The sequence below is a fragment of the Panthera tigris genome, chromosome A3 (assembly GCF_018350195.1).
Source record: "Panthera tigris isolate Pti1 chromosome A3, P.tigris_Pti1_mat1.1, whole genome shotgun sequence".
NCBI classification, from domain to species: Eukaryota; Metazoa; Chordata; class Mammalia; order Carnivora; family Felidae; genus Panthera; species Panthera tigris.
Window position 1 is genome coordinate 104,650,494 of NC_056662.1, and position 18,072 is coordinate 104,668,565.

Below are 18,072 nucleotides of genomic sequence, written 5' to 3' on the forward strand. Positions count from 1 at the left end.
ACTTTCCTCTAGAAAGGAAAAAAATCCTCCTTGGAAGCCCGACGGTACTAACAAATGTTAAGCAGAGGGCAAGGTCCCTCTCAGGCATAGGAAGGTCCTATCTGAAGAGAGGATCTGATGCCACTTAGCCACGTGGCATTACAGCCAGCACTCAGTTGAGCATTTTTTGCTGAGCCATTGGCTCTGTTCTCCGACCCAGGCCTTAGCGAGGCTTATACCGACGTAATTGCATCTGCTCCAGACCTCCTTTAAAAACTGTAAATCTTCCAGATTGCTGCATTTCTCAGCTTTCCACTAAAAGCATACTTTTTGCTAACCCGTTGGACATGTATCTCAGGGAAAACAGAGGCTGGGGTTTTGCCGTAGAAGGGTATGGGATCACACAAACCAGAGCTGGATGATTTTATCTCGGGTTAAGAACTGGAGAAAAACAGTCTGTATTTTAAATCCTGTACCTTAGCGAAAAATGCAATCGTTGTTGAAGAGTGTATCAATTATTAAGTGTGGAGCCAATGCTATTTTGGTTGCATCTACGAGAAGATCATTTCCAGGAATACCATAAGCTTCGTTTCAGTCAACTCCAGCCCCAATCTTTCCTCTGAGGCAGAAATAATAGCAGTGGGCATTGGTGGGGGTGGGGAGGAGGGCTGGGATTGTGGGGCAGGGAAACAAGATTGTTACAGGGACAGAAGGGTAAGAACAGCAGGTGTTTTTCAAAGCAGACTCCTAAACTAGTTAATTTTGGTTCATTAATGTTGATAAAGGCAGCTCTCTTCTTTGCAGAATGGATAGAACGCAGCAGGGAACTTTCATTCATTTTGAAAATGTCTTTGATTTTTCTTGTGTGTAGAATCCTTTCTTGGGCTGTTTGAATATGCCCTGTGATGTGGTAAGGGGCAAAGTGGGGGAATCCCTCTCTCTCTGCTTGGCTCTCCCACTTCCTTCCTGTCTGGGCTCAAAGCCTGCTTTGCTGGAAAGCTTCTCCTGCTGATCTGGAACACCCAATCAGCCAGTAGGGTCTCTGAGATGCCAGTCTACCATCAGGGAAAGAGCCTTTTAGATTACTTTCCATATTTTCTATAGTTCCTGAGCCAAGATACACAGAACCTCCTGGATCCACATCCAACCCTTTCTGGACAGTTTTATTTATTTTTTTGGTAATAATTTTGAAGTGTTTAATTCAATCATGGCCAGTTTTTTTCCCTTGAAGCCTCTAGTCTGCTTCCACAATATGTCCTTCCTCCAAGGACAGGTACAGGTGGATGACGGGACCCAGACACGAATAGAACTGATTCCAAGAATTTTTCTAATGAAAGCATTTGCTAGGTAAGGACTTCAGGGTTGGGGCCTGACCCAGGGTTGGGGCCTGCTAAATGAGTAGAGCTTCTGCAGTGCTTTTAATGCTAGGAAGCTGGCATATGCTGTAGGTCTGGGGGAAAACAGTGCCAAGATCTTCTCTGCCAGTATGCCAATCATTTAATGAAACTGAAGTGGCTTTTCAGAAAGAGCTTGTTTTTTTCAAGTTGGTCATTTCTTTTTAAAAAAAAAATTTTTTTTTTAATGTTTTTATTTATTTTTGCGACAGAGAGAGATAGAGCATGAGCAGGGGAGGGACAGAGAGAGAGAGGGAGACACAGAATCGGAAGCAGGCTCCAGGCTCTGAGCTGTCAGCACAGAGCCTGACGCGGGGCTTGAACCCACAGACTGTGAGATCATGACCTGAGCCGAAGTCGGATGCTTAACCGACTGAGCCACCCAGGCGCCCCTCAAGTTGGTCATTTCTAACTTCACTATTATGTATACACTGACACTGCCGGTTCAGCACGCAGAGAACATTATTATTATTACCATTATTTTAAAGTAGCCTCCATGCCGATTATGGAGCCCAGGGTGGGGCTTGATCGAGACCTAAGCTGGGATCAAGAGTCAGGTGCTTAACTGAGCTACCCAGGCGCCCACAGAGAACATTATTTTAAGCATTCCTGTTTTGATTTAGAACATTATTTTAATCAAAAACAATAGTCATTTATTCCCTCATTCAACATACAGTTATTGCGCTTCAGCAAGGAGCCCAGTGCTGTTCTAGGAGCTGCTCTAGGACGTTGCTGTGAACCAGTCCCCAGGCCCGTTCTCGAAGGGAGTGAGCAGAGTCTGATGGGGGAGACAGATGATAAACAAGTAACAGGTAGATGAACAAGAGGATTCTTTTTTTTTTTTTTTTTTTTAATTTTTGAGACAGAGAGAGACAGAGCATGAACGGGGAGGGTCAGAGAGAGGGAGACACAGAATCTGAAACAGGCTCCAGGCTCTGAGCTGTCAGCACAGAGCCCGATGCGGGGCTTGAACTCACGGACCGCGAGATCATGACCTGAGTCGAAGTCGGCTGCTTAACCGACTGAGCCACCCAGGCTCCCCAAGATGATTCTTTTTAAAATCGTGATAAGGGGATAAAAAAAATAGGCTCATACACAAGCATGGGTGTTCGGGGAAGGCCTCTCCAAGGAAGTGACCTTTGAACTGAGACTTGAGAAACAAGGAGGCAGCCACATAATGCTCTGGGTCAGAGTGTTCCAGGCAGAGGGAGCAGTGGGTGCCTGGTCCCAGATGTAACTGAGCAGAGGAAGCAGGATACACCAAGAACTGGCCCAAGGGAAAAGAGAATTTGGTAGGAGGACATGGACTGAGAATTTTTATTTTTTGAACTTTTTTTTTTTTTTTAAACTGAAAACATAATCTTTGAACTCAGTTAAAAGAAAAAAGCACACAGAAGGTTTACAACCAATAAAAGTAGGTCTCATATTTACTCTAACCTTCCCAGTCCCTTGACTAGGAAACAATTACCCATAACTGTATTTTATGTATCCTTTCAGAAGCCTTATCCATGTATTTGTTTTTAAACGTTTATTTATTTTTGAGACAGAGAGAGAGAGACACAGCATGGATGGGGGAGGGTCAGAGAGAGAGGGAGACACAGAATCCGAAACAGGCTCCAGACTCTAAGCTGTCAGCACAGAGCCTGACGTGGGGCTCGAACTCATGGACTGCGAGATCATGACCTGAGCTGAAGTCAGATGCTTAACCGACTGAGCCACCCAGGCACCCCTCCATATATTTTTAAAAATTTAATTTATTTTTTATTTGAGAGAGAGAGAGAGCATGAGCAGAGCACAGGGGCAGAGGGAGAAAGAGAGAGAGAATCCTAAGCAAGCTCCATGCTCAGTGTGGAGGCTGATGTGGGTCTCAATTCCATGACCCCTGAGGTCATGACCTGAGCTGAAATCAAGAGTTGGATTCTCAACCAACTGAGACACCCAGGCACCCCAATATATCCATGTATCTTTAATATAAAGAAGGCATAATTTAACCCATAGCACAGGACTTAGAACAGTTCCCTAATTATGGACATTTAGGTACTTTCTAGACTTTTGCTATTGAAAACAGTGCAATGATCCTTAAATGTACGTCTCTATGAAATATGTGAATTTACTTGTAGGATAAATTCCTAGCGTTAAAATTGCTGGACCATGGGGCGCCTGGGTGGCTCAGTCGGTTAAGCGTCCGACTTCAGCTCAGGTCACGATCTCGCGGTCCGTGAGTTCGAGCCCCGCGTCGGGCTCTGGGCTGATGGCTCAGAGCCTGGAGCCTGCTTCCGATTCTGTGTCTCCCTCTATCTCTGCCCCTCCCCTGTTCATGCTCTGTCTCTCTCTGTCTCAAAAATAAATAAAAACATTAAAAAAAAAAATTAAAAAAAAATTGCTGGACCATTAGGTGTGTGCATTTAAAATTTTAATAGGCATTGTCGAATGTGTGTTCAGCTTTTTTATACTCTAGAGAAATTAGAGGGACTCTTCATTATAGATATCATGAAGAAGTACATTCTGATCTGGTGTGAAGGAATAATTGTCAACATTCATAAATAAGCTTAAATGAAGCTCGGGGCACCTGGGTGGCTCAGTCGGATAAGCGTCCGACTTCAGCTCAGGTCATGATCTTATAGTTCGTGAGTTCGAGCCCCGCATCGGGCTCTGTGCTGACAGCTCAGAGCCTGGAGCCTGCTTCAGATTCTGTGTCTCCCTCTCTCTCCGCCCCACCCCTGCTTGTGCTCTGTCTCTGTCTTTCAAGAATGAATAAACAAAAAAAAAAAAAAGAAAAAAAAAATGAAGCTCAAGGTTTAAAATTTTTATTTTTATTTTTGTATTATGGACTATTTGAAATAAATACAAATGGGGAGAGATTAATATCATGAACTCTATCACTCAGCTTCAACAATTATCAACTCATGGTTAATCTTGTTTCATCTATGTCCTCAATCCACTTGCTCTTGCTTATTTTCTTAAAAAATTTTTAATGTTTATTTATTTTTGAGAGACAGAGCACAAGCTGGGAAGGGGCAGAGAGAGGGGGAGACACGGAATCCTAAGAAGGCTCCAGGCTGTGAACCATCTGCACGGAGCCCGATGTGGGGCTTGAACTCATGAACCACGAGATCATGACTTGAGCTGGTCAGATGCTTAACCAACTGAGCCACCTAGGCGCCCCTCCCTTGATTATTTTGAAGCAAATATCAGACATTATATCCTCTCCTGCTTAAATATCTCATGATCTGAAGGTGACTTTTTGAAGATTAGCTATCTTGTGGAATGACCCCCTTCAAGATTTGTCAGATTCTTGTCTCTGGATCAACCAAAATCGTTCCTCCCTCCCCAGGGGTATTTGATGCTTGGTAGAGAGGGGAGTCAGTGGTGAGATAACATGGTAGGCAGGAGACCCTGCATGGACTTTGGGTTTCCGTACTGGGGCTAGTGCTTCCTAGCAGCTGTGGGTCCTTAAGCAAGTCCAACCTCTTGAAGCCTCATTTCCTTATTTGGAAAGTGACGGTTAGAGGAAGAGGTTTTTGTGGAAAGCTGAGCTTGTGGTGCCACACAGTAAGGGCTCTCGGTTACTGTAAGCAGCAAGGGGCAAGGAGTGGTAGTGGGGAGAAGGGGCCATTATACCACCATCCAACATAGCAGCATAGGAATGAGGGTTGGGTGAAGATAAAGGAGAAGGGCCATTCTGTAAAAGGCACCAAAAATGTTTTTGCTGTTAATGCCGAAGAGTAGCAGAATATGCCACTCTAAAATATGCCACTTTGGCATAAGGATCACTTTGAGCTAAAAGCACTTACAAAAACATCAGCTACAAGAAGGGTGCTCTGATCTTCCCCCTTTTCTTTCTAAAAGCAGATGAAACCCCCATATGGAAGATGTCTTCCCTATACTAGGAGTTAAGTACCATTTTTATCATCAAGGATGAGAGAAGTTGAAGCGGAGAGAGTTCTGTACAAGCAGACTTTGTCAAAACAATTTGTCTTCCTTTAGCCTCCCCATATATTTTAGTTACTTTTCCGTAACTGCCTTTCTTTGTTCAACCAATATAAAAGCATTTAAGTGGGGCACCTGGGTGATTAAGTCAGTTAAGTGTTCAACTCTTGATTTCTGCTCAGGTCATGATTTTGTGGTCATGAGATCAAGCCCTGCGTTGGGTTTCACGCACTGGCATCTGCTTAAGATTCTCTTTCCCTCAAAAAAAAAAAAAAAAAAGCATTTAGGTTCTGCTACTTCCTTGGGTCTTCATTTTCTTTTTTAAGTTTTTTTAAACATTTATTTATTTTTGAGAGACAGAGCAAGAGCAGGAGCAGGGGAGAGGCAGAGAGAGAGAGGGAGACACAGAATCTGAAGAAGGCTCCAGGCTCTGAGCTGTCAGCACAGAGCCCGATGCGGGGCTTGAACTCACAAACCGTGGGATCATCACCTGAGCCGAAGTCAGATGCTTAACCAAGTGAGCCACCCAGGTGCCCCGGGTCTTTGTTTTCTTACAAGGGCTTCTAGGTCACATAAAACTTAAATTTGTATGCTTTTCTCTATTAATTTGTCCTATACCAGCTTAATTCTTAGGCCCAGTCAAAAACCCTAAAATGCTGGAGGTAAAATTATGCCTCCCCTTATAATGATTACACAGTGATCTTCTCAAAGCTGGAGATTTAAGGAAGATAGTGTTCCTTTATGATTTAAGAGCATAAAATGTCCTGGAGCAGAGAATAAGGCAGGACACTGGTGAGGGTGAAAATCCCTCTGGTGGCTTCTCACCACAGGGTTTAAGAACAGGGTTAAGAACAGGGTTTGTGTCGGGGAGCCTGGGTGGCTCAGTCAGCTGAGTGTCCAGCTTCGGTTCAGGTTGTGATTTCATGATTCATGGGTTCAAGCCTGCATTGGGCTCTGTGCTGATGGCTCACAGCCTGGAGCCTGCTTTGGATTCTATGTCTCCCTCTCTCTCTACCCTTCCCCTACTCATGCTCTGTCTCTATCAAAAATAAATAAACATTTAAAAAAAAAAAAAAAAAGAACGGGGTTCATGTGGTGGGACGGTTTTGAGGGCAACTTATTAAAAGTTGCAGTTTTATCTTGTACTTGGGTAACTGTGCATAGTAGGTGAAGTCATTAGAGTCTTTCCTTTATATAAAATTAGAGACATTGGAAGGCTATGTTTCCGTTCAAAAAACTGATCTTTTTTTAAAATTTTTTTTACATTTATTTATTTTTGAGACAGAGCACAAGTGGGGAGGGGCAGAGAGAGAAGGAGACAGAATCTGAAGCAGGCTCCAGGCTCTGAGCTGTCAGCACAGAGCCCAACCCCACGCGAGGCTCAAACTCACAAACCATAAGATCATGACCTGAGCCGAAGTTGGACGCTCAACCAACTGAGCCACCCAGGCGCCCCGAAAAACTGACCTTTTAAAGCATCCACTGATTCTGCAGATGCTGAGAAATAAGCTGGTGTAACCATAAACACTTGGAAATAAGAAATAACAGCAGAGTGAGAGCTTTTCAAAGCAGTCAATAAGTAAGCAGCAAAGACCGATAGTGCCCACAGGGTATTTCAAATTATAAAGCTTTGGGGCAGGGTGTTCAGAGTCCCCGAGCACAACTAGTTGTGCAATGCTAAGTGATAGAGGAATGTGTGTTCCACTCAGACTCAGCAGTATGAGGGGCAGCACGTTTCACCGAATTTTTGATGTTTTAGGTTACTATTGTGATTGGTCACATTTTTTTTAAATAAAATTTTTTACATGTTTATTTATTATTGAGAGACAGAGAGACACAGAATGTGAGCAGGGGAGGGGTTAGAAGAGAGAGGGAGACACAGAATCTGAAGCAGCCTCCAGGCTCTGAGCCGTCAGCACAGAGCCCAACGCGGGGCTCAAACTCATAAACCGCGAGATCATGACCTGAGCCACCCGACTGAGCCACCCAGGCGCTCCTGCTTGGTCACATTTTTAGATGAATCCATTTGTCTTTATTTAGAACACAGGAATAAGAGTGAGCATGGCTTGACTGGGCTAGTGGAAGCATACACAAAGTGAATTTTCTAGTATCATGCCCTGAGCTGTAGGATACCCTCATATGATCTCTTAATCCTCACGTCACCCTATGATAAAGCTACCATTCTCTCCATTCTATGGATGACAAAACCGAGCCTCAAAGAATTTGTTCCAGATCACTTAGCAAACAAATTGTGCAGCCAGAATTTCGATCTAGGGAGGGCCTTAATAACCAGTTCAGACTCGTTATTAGACAACTTGTAATTCCACAGATCTATAGTCCTTTAAGGTTCTGAACTGGGGAATGGCTTGATCAAAAGGAACAGAAAGAGCTGTCTGGTGGCATAATACAGGATTCACAGAGGAAGGAAAGAACTGGAGCATGGAGAGATCAGATGGAAGGTTGTGGCAGGAAGACAGGCCCTGGAGATCGAGTGACCAGAGTTTGGAGCTAGAAAACTCGGTTCCAGCCTGGGCTCTACCATAATGCTGCTATGGGGAACCTTAGGCAAGTTATAGCCACATCTCTGACATCTTGTTACTCCTCCCTAAATAATGGGTTGATAAATTGAGACGAGACAATCTCTTGGTTCTTTCAAACTCTAAAATTCTGCCTGGTGCCTTTAAATTTTAATGCATTCTAAAGATTTATATTATGAAAGCCCTAAATATCATCCAGAATCCCGAAAAGAATTTAGATGAAATGATTCTCAAAGTAGTCTTTTGAAAGTACAAAGGAATAGAATTTTTAGTAATTCTAAGAACATAGTTTTTAAGAATATTTTCTAAACTGGATTATATTGAGACAAGCCCGTCATTTCTGCATCTTACTGTTTTGTTTAAGAACGTGATTTGAGGGGGGAGAAAAAGAACATGATTTGGGTATTGCTGCGGCAGCAGTGGTTGATGATATTAAAATCAAATAAACATATTACTCTTGAAACAAATGAAATTATTTAAACCTACCTCTCTAAGAAATTTTATGAAAATATACCTAGGAGGCACAAATTATATTATCATCAAATTAATTTGTTTTCTAAGCTCAAATTTAATTTAAAATGTGATATTTCTCCAACTGGTTCAGTCAACAGACTTTAAAGGGATTTTAGATAGAGAACACAGGAAATAGATACAGTAACGTTGGAGAAAATAATCAACAAAATAGTTGTTCTGTTGCTGTGATGCTTCTAGAAGGTATTTTCAACAACTCCCTGAGGAATTGGCTCTTGCTGGAATGAAGCCAGGTTCTTCTCTCTGCTCACATCCGCAAACTTTTCTCCATTCTCATATCCTATAACAAACCATTTCCAAGCCTTGCTGAGTCCTTGGTCTCAGTGTTTTTCAGAACTGACACTGCCTCAAAAAAGAAAAAAAAAAAAAAGGGAAAAGAAAAGAAAGAACTGGCTTTTCCTCATCTACAAAGATTTGGGTTGGGGTTCCCATTCCTGGGTGGCAGAAATGGTCTTCTCCTTAGAATAAATTGAAGGGCAAAAGAACCTTCCTGAATGAAGCTTTCATCAAGCCATTTCTGTTATTAAAACATTCAGGCATCCCATTACTTAGAGTTTGAAATCTAAATTCTGCAGTTGAGATCCCCTTCCTTTGAGCCAAGCAAATGCATTAGCTTTCTTTACAGACTTTAATCCTTTACATCTGAGATTCTATTTGGAATGCTTTTCTGCTCTTTCTCTCTGCCAGCACATGACCACCACCTCTTGAAACCATCTATCGTGAAACTCATTTCCTTCAGGATGTTTTCCTGGTTTAGTAGCTACTTTGCAAACAAACAACTCTTGTTTTTGAGCTTTTAATCACATTAAGTGCTTTTAAGATAAATTATCCAAGTCAAGGGATAAACAACATATAGAGATTTCCATTCTTTAAGAAACCACCCAGAGGGATTTTACTTTGTGAGGAGGGATATAGGCACTTGAATTTGTAGGTGTCTTGCTTTTTAGCTGAATCCACACTAGAATCAGGGCAAAATGACTCTTTATGGTGACCTCTAGTGGGCACGGGACAATCCTACAAATTATGAAAAGTGAAGGGCAAAGTAAAACCCTTCCCAGTAACCAGCTGGGTTACTCGGAGGTCAGAAGACCGCATCCCACCCCACCCCACCCCTACCCCACCCTTATTTTCAATTCCAGTATTTGTTTTGCATTGAACAGTTGGTCTTACAACTCACCTGTTTCGCCTCTGGCGGGCACCGCGCGGGCTGGGCTACCGGTGTCGGATGGCGCGTGAATTGCAGGTAGCAGTTTAAAATAATCCCTGCCAAGTGGAACCCACTCCCTGCGCTTCGACCAGAAGGCAGGGCAGTTTGCTCTGAGGAGCCTTAAAGGGCACTTCAAGCTCCAAGAGCCAGTGCTGCAGCCGGCTCGGGGGTGCACAGGGGAAATCAAGACATTATGAAAAGGAGGGCGCAGATGAAGGCTACGGGAAAATTGTGTTCTTGCCAGTGGCAGAGCGATCCTCCTCAGACTTTCACCCCACTCTACAGAAAGCGTTCTGGGGGGGGGGGAGAGGGTGTCCAGGAGCGGTACACGTAGGCGCCCTTTTAGGATCCGCGCCCCACAACGCTGGGGGTGGGCCCCTCCCTTCCGCGGGAGGACAGGCGGGAGGGCGACAACGAGCCTGGGTGCTGGGGTGTGTGGTCGCCTTTAGAGCGGTATGTGGGTCTCCGTGCCGCCAGAGGAAAAGCAAGTCGTCAAGAAAAGCAATTGCTGGGGTGCCTTCTTTGAGAAATCCCTTGGGGCGCTCTCAGAAACTGCGCTGGGTTCCGGATAGTTTCTGGAAGAAGCTCTCCAAACGCTGTCTGCCCCCGCTCCTCAAATCCTGCACCCCAGTCCTCACCCCCCCTTACCCTCCTGCCGCCTCCATTTGGCGGGGGGGGGGGAGCGGTTAAAAGGGGGCCGCCCAAGTCATCCTGATGGCCCCGGGTGGCACGCGGGAGCAGGCACCCCGGCCGCGGGGCTTAGCCGCCCCCACCCCCGGGGCTCCCCGTTGCTCCCTTCCCCGCCCCGCGGACCACTCCTGGCCGCAGCGGGCGGGAGCGGAGGGGGAGGACGGCGTCACGAGGCGGGGAGCCCGAGGTCCAGGGCGGGGCGCCGGGGAATCCCAGCCGAGCGGGCCCGGGAGGTGCGGGCGCGGGTGGGCAGAGGAGGGCGGCGCGTGGAGGGAGGTGAGCCGAGCTGAGCCGGGAGGCGAGGAGGGGGAACCGCGAGGAGGCCCCGCCCCCGCCTCGCGGAGCCGGCTCTCCGCCGCCTCCGAACCCGCTCACTTTGCCTCTCGCCTCTGGACGGCGGCGGGGCGGTTGCCGGAACCGCGGCCAGAGGGAGCGCCGGGGACCGTAAGCCATCCCGCACCGGTGCCTCCGCCCGCCGCCCGCGCCCCTCACGGGGGGCACAGCGCCGCCGCTTTGAAAGGACACCCTGGCCTCGCAGGGGGGCACCCCCCCCCCCAGGCGCTGACAGTCTCATTCCCAGCCAACGGGGCGCAGCGCTGACGCCTGAGGGGACTCCCCGGCCACCTGCAGGTACCGCCGAGCCGAGGGAGCGTCGCTAGCAGCAACGCCTGGCCGCGGAGGAGGCTAGAGCCGAGGGGTCTCCGGGTCGGCGAAGGGCAGGAGCGGAGCCCGCCGCGGGAGCCGGCCGGCCAGCCCGCGGGCCCCGACGGCGCGCTCCCCCGTCGGCCAACGGCAGGCAGGCCCCGCGCGGCGACCGGGGGGGGCGGCGGCGGCCTCGGGCCTCGGGGCCTCGGGGCGGCCAGCCATGACCTTCGGGCGCAGCGGGGCGGCCTCGGTGGTGCTGAACGTGGGCGGCGCCCGGTACTCGCTGTCCCGGGAGCTGCTGAAGGACTTCCCGCTGCGCCGCGTGAGCCGGCTGCACGGCTGCCGCTCTGAGCGCGACGTGCTGGAGGTGTGCGACGACTACGACCGCGAGCGCAACGAGTACTTCTTCGACCGGCACTCGGAGGCCTTCGGCTTCATCCTGCTCTACGTGCGCGGCCACGGAAAGCTGCGCTTCGCGCCGCGGATGTGCGAGCTCTCATTTTACAACGAGATGATCTACTGGGGCCTGGAAGGCGCGCACCTAGAGTACTGCTGCCAGCGCCGCCTCGACGACCGCATGTCCGACACCTACACCTTCTACTCGGCCGACGAGCCCGGCGCCCTGGGCCGCGACGAGGTGCGACCGGGCGGTGCCGAGGCGGCCCCCTCCAGGCGCTGGCTCGAGCGCATGCGGCGGACCTTCGAGGAGCCCACGTCGTCTCTGGCCGCGCAGATCCTGGCCAGCGTGTCGGTAGTGTTCGTGATCGTGTCCATGGTGGTGCTGTGCGCCAGCACACTGCCCGACTGGCGCGCCGCGGCGGCCGATAACCGCAGCCTGGATGACCGGAGCAGGTACTCCGCCGGCCCTGGGAGGGAGCCCTCCGGGTAGGACGCACTGCTTCTCTGCCCGTCCCGTCCGTCCTGTCGCGTCTGTCCGTCCCGTCCGTCGGTCCCGTCTCCGTCCTATTTGCCTCCGGGCTGCCGAGCCAGGCTAGGTTCCCGGCCCAGCGAGGCCCCAGGCGGGGCCCCAGGCGTGGCCAGGCAGGGGATGGGTTTGTCCTCACTCCCCACTCCCTATTTACCTGGAACCAGGCGGCTCTGGTCCTTACACTAGACTCCCCTCTTTTTTTTTTTTTTTTAATCTTTTAACATGTATTTACCCTTGAAAGACAGAGTGAGAGAGGGGGAGAGGCAGAGAAGGGGAGACACAGAATCTGAAGCAGCCTCTATGCTGTCAGCACAGAGCCCGACGTGGGGCTCGAACTCACAAACGGGGAAATCGTGACCCGAGCTGAGGTTGGATGCTTAATCGACTGAGCCACCTAGGCGCCCCTACACTCCCTTCTTGAGGGCGAGTCGCCAGGCATGGGGAAGGGCAGGTAGAGATAAACAAGCCTCCCATCTTTTAGTTTACTTTTGAGCAAATAGCAACTAATTAGATTTCTTTAAACTTTTATTGTTAGCATTACAATTTAACCTTGGGTTAAGAGCAGTTTGAATTATTTGCCAATTTTTGGTGGTTGAAAAGACTGAAGTATTGTTATGGTGAAATGTGGTTTACTATGCACTGGCCACACATTCTAAACACTCTACATAATATGCACTTTAATGGAATTGTATTATCAAAGAGATTAACAACAAAAGACTCTAAATAATGGATGTCTGCCCTTTTCTCTCTTCTTTTCCTACCAAGTATGTAGTTAGCAAAGCACCTGTTCACTGCTTGGTACCAAAGATACACACTGTGGCTTTCAGAAGGGTCTTCAGTGTGGGGAGGGAAAAAATCACTACCTTGGAAAAGAAGAAACATTTAAACCGCCCCAAATCCAGAAACATTATTGGACTAATCTTTTTTTTTTTCCACTTTATTGGGATAAAAGGAAAATATTTTAATCTTTCCTTAGATCATGTTTACCTTTCAATAGAGATAACACACTTCTGTTTTTAGAGCTAGTGAGTTCATTTTGCATATTTGGTAGGGAATAAACAGTAAAGTTGGCTTTGAAGGGAAACAGTCTCTTGGGGGCACAAACACAAGATTGTATATTCTGTTTTACCTTTGACACTGTTTTAAGATGCCTCGTCCATTCATATTTATTTCCTTATTTATTTATTTTTCTCCTTCCATTCATTTTTAAAATTAGGTTGTGCCTGATAATCTTTTCCTGATAGAGATGTGTATGTTTCCGGTGGTATTATATGCCTTGATGTTACAGTGCATTAGTTCCACATAATAGTCTTCCTTTGGAGAGTGAAGATTGTTTTTTAATGTAAGAGGTAAATAAAATTGCCTAGTACCACAGAGTCCATTACCGATATAGTGATATCTTGGCATGAAATCCAAGATACATGCGTTAAAAGGAAATTCATTAGTAGACTAATTGTGTGTAATGTATTAGGTTCTGAGTTTTTGATTTACAGATAAGAATTACTTATTTGGTACTCATCAGTACAATGAAATTAATTTATATACCTAAATACATAAATGTCCTTGATTCTTTTAGGAAACCATAGGACAATGAGCCTTGAAATGATTCACTAGTAATTGTGGAATTCTAAGGTTAGTGAAAGTTCAAGCTACATTAGCAAAGGAAACAGGAGAATTGAGTTAGACTTCCTGAGTCTGCAAAAGAAGTGAAGGAAGAAGAGGAATTCTTGATTTGTGTATATGTATTTTACGTATGTGTATAATTATTCAAGTCAGAACTGTTTCCTAGATACCCAGATATTTCAGGCAAAAGCATGTTTTTTCTTGGCTTAATGGCCCAGTTTTAAGCTTCACACTCCAAGTGTAGGTATGAAAATCAACCTCTGTAATCCCAAACAGGTAAGCTGAAGGAGCTGAGGAGGCTGGAAGTCACAGAGGGAGCCTCCCATAGGCCTCCTCCAACTGACAGGGCCTCTACGCTGGTGCTTTGACAATAGTCTCTCAAACCCTGCTTGCTTGTGTTTGCCGAAATTAGACTTTTTAAAACATCATTCTGATCATCTGACCATATTTGGCACCTACCGAATAAAGCCAAAACATTTTTCTTGTCCTTCAAAGCTCTTTATGGGTTACCCACAATCTGCCTTTCTTGACTTATCCTGTCATCATTTGCAAGCATCTTTTTTGAGTATGTGCTGTTTAAGGCACTGTTCGTACTCCAAATATTGTAACTTTTTTCCTGGTTGTTTTCTAAAGAAAAGGTGTCAAATTGCTGATGTCGGAATGAGAGGCACAATTGATTAACAGTTGAGTTGTTCTGGGATACAGTCTGGCCTTCAAAGTGGAAGGGGATGGAAACAAGTCATCTTTGGAAGGTTGCAGAGGTTGTGCACTGCCCAACAGTGGTGGGGGAGTGGTTGTCATTTATAAAAACTGTATTCACAACCTTTACAACCAGGTGTGCTCCACCTGAGAACATAATAAGGAGAATTTTCCAGGTAAAGAGAACGGCAGGGGCATAGGCATGAAATTTGCATATTATGTTTAGGGAGTGTGAGTCCAAGGATTGAGTGAGAGGTGGAGGCACAGCAGATGTTCGAAAGCCTCAAATGAGAAGGATAATGATTTTATTTCGTAGGCAGTAGTTAGCTGTTGGCAGGGTTGGGGTAAGTAGGTTATGTATATAAAATCATGAGTGTCATGAGTTGTGCACTGCGAACTGGGGATGGGGAAGATTGGAAGCAGGAGGATGAGTTTGGAGATCTTTGCAGAGGGAAGGATTGCTCTGAGGGGGTAAGAATGGAGAAGAAATGATCTCTCTGGAAAATATTAGAAAGACTCATAATTAATCCAGGGCATTGGAAGGATACAGGCATCAGGGACTGAGTACTTGGACTTCCAGGAGCTAGGAGTACTCCCTGTCACTTGCCGGTTCCATTTGTCCATACTGGCCTGCTCACTCGTTCCTGAACCCACCCGAATGTTCCTTACTGTGCAGTCCCTTGCCTGTCGAAATTGAATCATCCATCAAGCCCAACTTAGATTCTGTTTCTTTTTTGAAGCCTTTCCTGCCTACCTGAGTAGATGTGATGTTTTCTTTTGAATTTCTTGAGGGATTTCTTATTTGTTCTACTTATTTGCCATCTATAATGTCCTTCCTAGCATGGTAGTTATTTTTTCATATAAACATGTCCTCGTTTCTAAACTAGATGAGAGGAAAAGGCCTAGAAGGCAGCTAAATTCTATACTATTTATTATGACGGCATCTTTTAGAAAAAAAATTATTTTGGCACAATAAATGTCTACTGTTTATATTATAATTTTTTTTTTAATTTTTTTTTTAACGTTTTATTTATTTTTGAGACAGAGAGAGACAGAGCATGAACGGGGGAGGGGCAGAGAGAGAGGGAGACACAGAATCGGAAGCAGGCTCCAGGCTCTGAGCCATCAGCCCAAAGCCAGAGCCCGACGCGGGGCTCGAACTCACGGACCGCGAGATCGTGACCTGAGCCGAAGTCGGCTGCTTAACCGACTGAGCCACCCAGGCGCCCCTATATTATAATTCAAAATACAGCCTTCCAGGATGATATCTTCTGTTGCATAGATTGAAGAGCTGTGTGGGGTAAGGCTGTGGGCTTCAGCTGGTGGAACTCTTAGTTGAGGAGGACAGGATCTTGTGCTAAGAATGAGAAAAAAAGTCTGTTAAATCAAGGAATGATTGTTTATTAGGTAGTGATTTTGCAAAAGGAATAAAGATAAGCATAGGATTTCTTTTTATTAATCTTTGAAATATTAGAATAGCATACAATCTCAAGTTTGGAAGAAATCTTGAGAGGTCTTCCAAATCAATAATTTGAAAGTTTTTTCTGTATGAATATGATCTTTTTTTTTTTTTAAGGTTTATTTATTTGTCTTGAGAGAGAGAGAGAGAGAGAGAGAGAGAGAATCCCAAGCAGGCTCTGCACTGTCAGCACAGAGCCCGACATGGGGCTTAAACTCATGAATCATGAGATCATGACCTAAGCTGAAATCAAGAGTCCACGCTTAACTGACTGAGCCACCTAGGTACCCCATGAATATGTTCCTTTTAAATTGATTTGTTCTAGGTGATTAATAATCATATAAATAATGGTTTAAAGTCCAGACGCTATAAAAGCAAGCCTTTCTCCATCTCCTGGGCATTTACTTCTTTTCCCTAGATGTAACCAAAGTTACTTGATTTTGTGTGTCATTTTAGAGACATTTTATGTACTTACAAACATATCATAGATATTTACAAACAACACAACAAAAACAGTACAATAATACTTTTCTGAAACTTCCTTTTCAAACTAACCAACATGTCTTGGAGATTGTTCTGTATAAGTCTATAAAGAGCTACCCAGTTATTTTATGCAGCTGTATAATATTCCACTGTATGAATGTCTCATAATTTTTGGACATTTATGTTGTCTCATCTATAGAGAATGCTGCAATGAATATCCTTGTGCATGTACATTATTTTCCTTTTATCCATAGGATAAACTCCTGAAAGTTAAGACATAGGGTCAAAGGGCATGTGGATTTGTAATTTGCATAGGTAATTCCAAAGTGCTCTTCAAAAAGATGATATCGTTTTATACTCCTGCCTGCAGTGTGTGGGAAAATACGCTTTTTCTTTCTGTTTTTTTATTTTTTATTTTTAAAGTTTATTTTATTTTGAGAGAGAGAGTGCATGTGTATGAGCGGAGGAGGGGCAGAGACAGAATCTCAAGCAGGCTCACACTGTCAGCTCAGAGCCTAACATGGGGCTCTAACTCACGAACCCCCAGGTCGTGACCTGAGCAGAGATCAAGAGTCAGACACTCAAATGACTGAGCCAGCCAGGCACCTGACCCACTCTTTTAAAACCACTCATGGGGCGCCTGGGTGGCTTAAGGGTCCGACTTCAGCTCAGGTTATGATCTCGCAGTTCCTGGGTTCGAGCGCTGCGTTGGGCTCTGTGCTGACAGCTCAGAGCCTGGAGGCTGCCTTGAATTCAGTGCCTCTCTCTCTCTCTCTCTCTCTCTCTCTCTCTCTTTCTTTCTCTCTTCCCCTGCTTGTGCTCTGTCACTCACAAAAAATAAATAGATAAATAAAATCACTCAGCATGGCTGCCTGTGTCATAAAAAGATACTCTATGCTAGTCAGAACTTTGAGGAAAAGGTCACATATAAAGTACTTCTCACCTTTACTTTTTGGTCCCCTTTGCCTCTGAACTTATGTCCCCTCAGCCAATCTCAGCTGTTGTGTTGTCTTTTGAATTTTAAATCTCTTTATGGTGCAAAGTCTTGCTGTAATTTTAATCTGTCCTTCAGAAATTATTTCTAAAAGTTGCTTCATGTTGGAATTTTGATCTTTAATTTGTATTGCTTTGTGGTGTGGTAGTGAGAATCTGAGGAGATGTAAAGATGTTCAAGTTTTTTTTGCAGGGTTATTTTTAACCCAAGTTTTAAAAATGAAATACATAATCAAAATGAAACACCAAGTGGTGGAAATTTAAAAATCAATTGTATTATTTCTATTGCCTATTAGGTCAATATTGTATAAATTCAGTAGGTTTTTAAGTACTTTAAAAATAAAAAGCAATATTTGAAACTGAAGGTGAAAGTCTCAGTGCTTTTACTTTGCAGATAAGGTGGATACTTTCAGAAGCCGGTAATTAATAGATCTCTGATAGGATTGAACATAACCCTGAATCTCAGTTAAATTTTGTTCTTGCACAGTGGACTGTTTCTTTTAATATATGTACAGGGTTTTTCTATCTGCTGCCAGTTTTAGAATGCAGTGGAAACTTTCTTTTGTCAATACTCTTTTTTTAATCAAGGTGCTTTTTTTCTCCCTCAGTAAGCAAATTAATTTTCTTTTTTTTTTTTTTTAATTTTTTTTTTTTTAACGTTTATTTATTTTTGAGACACAGAGAGACAGAGCATGAACGGGGGAGGGTCAGAGAGAGAGAGGGAGACACAGAATCGGAAACAGGCTCCAGGCTCTGAGCTGTCAGCACAGAGCCTGACGCGGGGCTCAAACTCACCGACTGCAAGATCATGACCTGAGCCGAAGTCGGCCGCTTAACCGACTGAGCCACCCAGGTGCCCCGCAAATTAATTTTCAATGTTGTTCTTTTTATTTTATTTTTTTTAAGTGAAAAGTTTGCTCACTGGAGTAAAGTATGGTTCTCAGTGTTGTGAAGTGAAGCGTAAACATGCCCCT

General features: G+C 45.2%; 2 protein-coding genes across 19 annotated transcripts in view; one reads left to right on the forward strand and one right to left on the reverse strand.

Annotated features, from left to right (window-relative positions):
* The window catches only part of MTA3 (metastasis associated 1 family member 3), a 225,305-nt gene extending 215,284 nt beyond the window's left edge, over positions 1 to 10,021 (reverse strand). The window contains exon 1 of the mRNA XM_042982073.1: positions 9,549 to 10,021. The gene's annotated coding sequence lies outside the window, so the exon portion shown is untranslated. The remainder of the gene's footprint in view (positions 1 to 9,548) is intronic.
* Positions 10,022 to 11,115: 1,094 nt separating this feature from the next.
* KCNG3 (potassium voltage-gated channel modifier subfamily G member 3) overlaps positions 11,116 to 18,072 on the forward strand; it is a 64,220-nt gene continuing 57,263 nt past the window's right edge. For 16 of the 18 annotated variants that reach the window (XR_006215908.1, XM_042982076.1, XM_042982086.1 and 13 more), the window contains exon 1: positions 11,116 to 11,798. Coding sequence is in view for 17 of the 18 variants with exons in the window: in XM_042982076.1 (XP_042838010.1) it covers positions 11,134 to 11,798 (665 nt within the window). In the remaining variant the exon portion in view is untranslated. The remainder of the gene's footprint in view (positions 11,799 to 18,072) is intronic. The other 2 variants (XM_042982078.1, XM_042982081.1) reach the window with 1 other exon arrangement.